The sequence below is a fragment of the Olea europaea genome, unplaced genomic scaffold, assembly GCF_002742605.1.
Source record: "Olea europaea var. sylvestris unplaced genomic scaffold, O_europaea_v1 scaffold2098, whole genome shotgun sequence".
NCBI classification, from domain to species: Eukaryota; Viridiplantae; Streptophyta; class Magnoliopsida; order Lamiales; family Oleaceae; genus Olea; species Olea europaea.
In genome coordinates this window covers 20,820-27,165 of record NW_019238917.1, presented here as the reverse complement: position 1 = coordinate 27,165, position 6,346 = coordinate 20,820, and the positions used below count along the sequence as shown (strand labels likewise).

Sequence of the window (6,346 nt, the reverse complement as noted above, 5' to 3'; positions counted from 1 at the left end):
CTCTATTTTTATACTCTTCCAGGATGCAGGAGTGACCATTTTGGGAACTGTCCCTAGCTTAGTAAAGACCTGGAAGAGCACAAATTGTATGGAAGGTCTAGATTGGACAAAAATAAAGTAAAATCTGATTTGAACCTTCAATACTCATGGTTCCTTTGGTATTAGTACTAGGAATTAACACCAAACCTCCACAGGTCATTTGCTTCTACTGGAGAAGCCTCCAACATTGATGATAACCTTTGGCTTTCTTCAAGGGCTTACTATAAGCCAATTGTTGAATGTTGTGGAGGCACAGAGCTTGCATCATCCTACATTCAAGGAAACCTTCTGCAGCCACAAGCGTTTGGAACATTTAGCTCTGCCTCAATGTCCACAGGTTTTGTCATCCTCGATGAAAGTGGGTTACCTTATGTAAGAAATTCTTTCTGGCATCTTTCCTGTCTTTAATTTAGCTTATTGTCATTTCAATGGTTAAATTACATTCATGGTAACTATACTTTAGTGTCAATCAAGTAATCGTACTTCAATTTTGTTCAATCAAATAACTCAGTCCAATTATGCCACCAAGACCAACGAAAATCAATAATCTGTAGTCAATAAATGAATCCCGTCATTTATTTCATTGAAGTGTACATATTTTATGATAGCAACTAACGGTTATGTGTGATTACCAATTATAGTACCAGATTGAAATCAGATAAGAAGATAGTTACATGATTGAAATCGTATTAATATATAGGTACCCGGTTAAATAAAACTGAAGTACAGTTACTTTATTGACACTAAAGTAAAGAATAATGACAGGGAATGGAATTAATCCTAATTTTAATGGTTGATGTTTAATTTCCAAGTGAACTAACTGAAACTTACATTGTGCTGTCTGTCATTACATCAAATCACAAACTTACCAATTAATTATGTTCCATAGAATGAAGAACAGATGTATGCTAGCTGGTAGTGAACCAAGTGACCAAATAGGCTTGGGCTGTAATACACTGCATAATATTTAGTCTGGCATTAAAGAATTCGTGCGTTCTTTCTGATTTTTTTAGCTGTATTACAGCCAGATGACCAAGCTTGTGTAGGTGAAGTGGGACTATTTCCTCTTTACATGGGAGCAACTGATAGACTGCTAAATGCTGATCACGAGGAGGTGTACTTCAAGGGAATGCCAATGTACAAAGGAATGGTGCGCGGTTTGGCTAACCTATTAGAATCTTGCTTTAGTTTATCTACTAATAGTGTTATTTAACCAATCACTGAATCACTCTTCTTTCAGCAACTTAGGAGACATGGTGACATTATAAAAAGAACTGTCGGAGGATTTCTGGTGGTGCAGGGAAGATCTGATGACACCATGAATCTTGGTGGCATTAAGGTATATCATTCTCCTATTTTCCTTTCCCTTCACTTGCATAGCTTCGTAGTCATATGTGTGAGAACTCTTCCCTTTCAATTTGATGCAGACAAGCTCAATAGAGATTGAGCGGGTTTGTGATGGGGCTGATGAAAGTGTCCTGGAAACTGCTGCAGTCAGCGTTGCGCCACCAAGTGGTGGTCCAGAACAGTTGGCTATATTTGTGGTGCTGAAGCCGAGATTCAAAATCGAGTCAGATAGGCTAAAGATGAAATTCTCAAAAGCCATCCAGACCAAACTTAACCCATTGTTCAAGGTTCGTATCCTTGGTTCCATGATATTCGATCTCAGCTTTGAATGAATGCATTCATATTTTTTGTTTATTAATCAGGTGAGCTTTGTGAAGATTGTCCCAGAGTTTCCTCGAACAGCATCAAATAAGCTATTGCGCAGAGTATTAAGGGATCAATTGAAGCAGGAGCTTCAGATACAGAGTAAAATCTAATTGCATCATTAGTTATTCATGTAACTGCTGATGGGAATGAAACTTGCTTGTTATGGTGTATGTGAAATTTGGATTCAATTATTGAAGAACCCTTTGGTGATATTGAATAAATGGAAAGAAATGTTACATATGCTCCAAGAGTATCTTTTGAACCTAAAGAAGACAATATCATTGATTGCTGGAACTCGCCTCGTTAATTTTGGCATTTGAATTAATAAATGGATGCAGAACCTGCTTTATATTTTATAATAGATACCGTACAGTATAATGCTCGTGAAAGGACATACCAGTGACTTGGCTAATGAAATTCCAGCTTAGTCTCGTCTATCATAAGTCGATCTGTCGTTCAAAAGATTCATAATAGAAACAAACCCGAGTGAACTTGCACGAAGATATAGAGCAAGATTCATGCCTTGCTACATAACAAGTCTAATAGGTGACCTGATGCCAATAATAAGTGCATACCTGAACTCTCAATAAAAAAATTAATTGTTACAACATATCCCCTACCCTCAACATAGTTGAATATTAAGGTCAGCCTTCAAACATGAAAATATAATTACGGTATGATACATATGATTGTTAAGTAATTATATTTCTCTCTCACTTACTTGAGAGAGACTTTGGTTTAATGAAAGATTTAATAAACACCCTATACAGACATCCATTAAAAAGGAAAAATCAAATTACGAACCCATATTGGTTAACAAATAAAAAATGATTGGTGAATGTTTAAGTCTCCATGAAAGTAATCGACTTCTATTTACCAATGAAGAGAAAAGTAAGCATAGAAAGATAACATGTACTAATCAAGCCCTATATCGACTGAGAGCAGACCAAGCTGTCTTATATGGAATTGTTGTTCAGACAGTTTCTTACAAAACTTACAAGTGGCTAACTGGTGCGTCTTCTTGCACTTTCCTAGACTAAAGTTATACAGGGACTCTTTTTCCTCGATAACGGTCAAAGAACTGCAAAAGAGAAGAAGAATTATAAACACGAGATAATCATGTGACAAACATAAACATACAAGAAGGTGGTTCGTTGTCAAACAAGTGACAAACAGAAACCGGGCTACGGAAGTACACTGGCTTTCTTTCTGAATGCAGAAAAAACAAAGAACAGAATTTCAAGTCTGTGAACTCCCATTTTAGAAGAATAGCACCTAGGACTTCAAACTCCAGACAATAATACAATCAGAGCTGAAGTTCAGATTCAAATGCAGAACTTGCAAGTTGTCAAGTGGATAAATAAAGCATCCAAACTATAACAGTAACATAAGCATCATCCAGACTCCAAAAAGTAAATCTACAAATCAGTCAACACCATGGAAAAGTTCCAGTCAAAGAATCAAACCACTCTAACTCAGGTCGACTGTCCATGTCTAACGAAAAGGAAACAGATTCTCCAAACAGACTCGTATCTAATACCCTTTCAACGAAGTTCACATTCAGTATACAAGAACAATTCTCAGACACTTCTCAACTTTGTTGAAATATCATTCAGACACTTAACATGTTACCTTATTTGAACTTTAAGAAACTTGTCTCAAATAATGGAAATTTTTTGAGCAAGAATTTGTACACTCAAGCTATACTTGAAAATGTAACTACAAGATATAATTTGTAATACCCTGGAGAAACTATGGGAAATATAGCCAGCGGATAACAATGGTACATATCCTCATATTATCACTCCGTTATATTCCACTGTGCTTTAACAATGATAGCAGCCGAACGGCCCAAATTAAGGCATGATCACAAGTATGAACAAGGTAACTAACAAATTTTAGCATCATTTGATGTCTTTCAACTATTAGCTCCTAAACTACCCACCCTCAAGTACAATGCAATTAGACTAAAGTGTTCCTAGCAAGATATACTAAGGAATATTTAAAGAAGAGACGCAGCCCATCGCTCCATGATGCACAGCATACATTATCTTCTACAGAATAATTATACTAGAACATAAAATTGTTCATTCTTGGGCAAGTAGAGTATCCTGGCCTACACTTCAACTACTAATAAGGGGAAAAGACTGAGTGGTATGGGGCACCATAAAAACACCTCCAACGAAGCAATAAGAAGTTTAAATAAAGTTTCCTTTAAATACTCCAAACAGATAATCGGAAAATGTAAATACCGATCTGAAAAAAGGCTGCTGGAACAGCCAACCAAGACCAGGTATCCTCTGCAGAAAAACAGCAAGTGTTGGCCAAAAGCCACTGCACAAATATAATTATAAATTGTGATCATCAGGACCAGGAAGAGATAAGTGTAAACTACTGTGAAAACTAATACATTATTATATGTCTAATCAAAGAAACAGTGTTTGCTGAACCTGAAGAGTACGACAAATCCATATGCCTCTAGCATCATTCCAACAATAGGCCATCCAACAATGACAAAGAAGAAGCCAGCACCAAATGAAACCGTTCCCTACAATAAACATTACAATTCCCAGTGGACTCGAAATAACATAAATGGTAAAATAACACAGTGCAAAGTCACTAAGTAAAACAAACCTTAAAATTGGATCGTTTCATGAAGAATTGCGCCGATGACTTGAGTCCAATTGTTAATGTCACACCTGAGAAGAACAGGATCTGTTTCAACACAACGACACAATGTTAAACAACTAACAAGGAATCAAAAATAAATTTAGCAATATGAAGGTGGAACTTACGTTTCCCATAGCCAGTAGTCCCTTGTCGAAGAAGAAAATGATCCCCAAGAATGAAAAAAACACTCCAAACCCCGTCAGTCCCAGTCCAATTTCTGTCACGTTATATCAGAACAAAGAAAAAACACATCAAGCATTGCACATTTCTTTCTTCAACAATAATATGAAGGCACACTTCAAACTAACACTTCAGTTTCACTCGGCAACGAGAAATTAATAAACATAAATCAAAAGGTAGATTTATACTTATAATCTACAAACAAGCTGGAATACAAAGCCACAATAGCTTAGATGCAATTATTCATATATCATTGAAAACTCCATTTAAACATAGATTGGGCGAACCAATGCGCACACACTCACGCACTCAATTCAACAATCGATTCAACGATACATGTAAATAGAACGGAATAAACTTACTTTTTCGGTCGTTCATTTCGAAGGACATCATATTTGCCTGTTCAGATTCGAACACACTTTATTAGAATTTAAACTGAAACTCGAAGACGAATGAATTCCTGCACCGCTTGACACGAAGAAAATGATCGTCGCCTTAAATCATCAAAAAAACACAAAATTTGTCAAATACTTGTGCATTTGGACCAAATTAAAACGAAAATCAGAGAGTCAGGGTTCCGATAGAAAATAAAAATTACAAGATCTGTTGGACTACCTTCTTGTATAAATCTCAAATAACTTGCCTTAGTTCAATTAATCTATACAATTAAATATAAGCGAGGAAATAGAACCTGTAATTACGAGCGTAGACTCTACAGTTTCAACTTAGAAGGGAAGATAACGAATTCTATTTGCTTGGTGACGTGATTCGTAAAAAAAAAAAAAAAAAGAAGTCATGAAGTTTGTATTCTAATTGAGGAAATTGCAGGGAAGATCCTCAACTTTTTAGCTTTGCAACATTTTGGTCTTAAACCGTATTGAGAACCTAATAATATACTCCTACTCTTAACTATAGTAGGAAAAAAGATAAAAGCCACAGAATAACAAGCAAAAAACAAACAACTATCTTCCCCTACCTCGATTGTACGAAGAGTCTAAGACGATGTGCCAATTCCACGCTACCCACCCATATCTTATCGAGAAACGTACTAGATAATTGTTTTAGGTCTCAAGTTTCATCGACGATCTTATTCCTTTGCTTTTCCATCATTTTCTCATTTGTTTTTAATGAAATTTTGGTGGTACCATGTCAATATCAAACATTGGAGAAGTGGTAATGCCCAAGTAAAATTAAGCCCTTGTTTGGTCTACATTATTTTCAAAATGCATTTTTTTCTATCCTATTTTCAACCACATTTTTTAATAAAATAATATTACATACAAACCCAAACTTTTTCTGTTTTAACCATACATTCTCCATCGAATCATTATTTCAAAATGCTTTTTTTATTAAAAAAAATTGGGGCTCAAACAAGCTGTGAATTTATGTTTGGCATTTCTTAAAACTCATTTTTTTTTTTCAAATTCATTTTCAAGCATTTCTTAAAACTCATTTTTTTTTTCAAATTCATTTTCAACCATACAATTTATCAACTTTTATCAAAACTACTAAAAATTTGATTTTAATCCCCAAACTCTAGCTATATTGTTTTGACAATAAAAATCTAAAAAAAAAATCAAATTTTTCTTAATTTCGAAAACAAAACAAATATCACAATTATCTCCCTTCACCGTCATTTCTTTTTCACACGTTACTAGTTGTCATCGCAGCCGCCCAAAAGTGTAAAATGTATTACAGATGTTACTATTTCTACTTGCTACTGCACTTGGAACATGAGTACTTG

At 35.1% G+C, this 6,346-nt stretch overlaps 2 protein-coding genes across 5 annotated transcripts in view; one reads left to right on the top strand and one right to left on the bottom strand.

Moving 5' to 3' along the window:
• Positions 1-2,000, top strand: part of LOC111380125 (probable acyl-activating enzyme 18, peroxisomal) — a 2,622-nt gene extending 622 nt beyond the window's left edge. The window contains exons 2-7 of the mRNA XM_023003599.1: positions 23-117; positions 195-411; positions 1,064-1,189; positions 1,280-1,378; positions 1,467-1,673; positions 1,749-2,000. Coding sequence (XP_022859367.1) covers positions 23-117; positions 195-411; positions 1,064-1,189; positions 1,280-1,378; positions 1,467-1,673; positions 1,749-1,862 — 858 coding nt within the window. The 3' untranslated portion in view covers positions 1,863-2,000. The remainder of the gene's footprint in view (positions 1-22; positions 118-194; positions 412-1,063; positions 1,190-1,279; positions 1,379-1,466; positions 1,674-1,748) is intronic.
• A 545-nt stretch (positions 2,001-2,545) lies between these two features.
• On the bottom strand, positions 2,546-5,374 carry LOC111380132 (vesicle transport protein GOT1-like). Of its 4 annotated transcripts, none has more exons than XM_023003612.1 (7): positions 5,294-5,374; positions 4,965-5,001; positions 4,548-4,639; positions 4,387-4,467; positions 4,203-4,300; positions 4,005-4,086; positions 2,546-2,833 (listed from the first exon to the last, which is right to left on the bottom strand). In XM_023003612.1, the coding sequence occupies exons 2-7, from the start codon at positions 4,993-4,995 to the stop codon at positions 2,795-2,797; spliced, it is 423 nt and encodes a 140-aa protein (XP_022859380.1). In that variant the 5' UTR covers positions 4,996-5,001; positions 5,294-5,374; the 3' UTR covers positions 2,546-2,794. The 4 variants fall into 4 exon arrangements, with proteins under 4 accessions (XP_022859380.1, XP_022859377.1, XP_022859378.1 ...); XM_023003609.1 differs by having other exon boundaries at positions 4,965-5,096; positions 5,294-5,366; XM_023003610.1 differs by having other exon boundaries at positions 4,965-5,096; positions 5,218-5,304.
• Between the last annotated feature and the right edge of the window lie 972 nt (positions 5,375-6,346).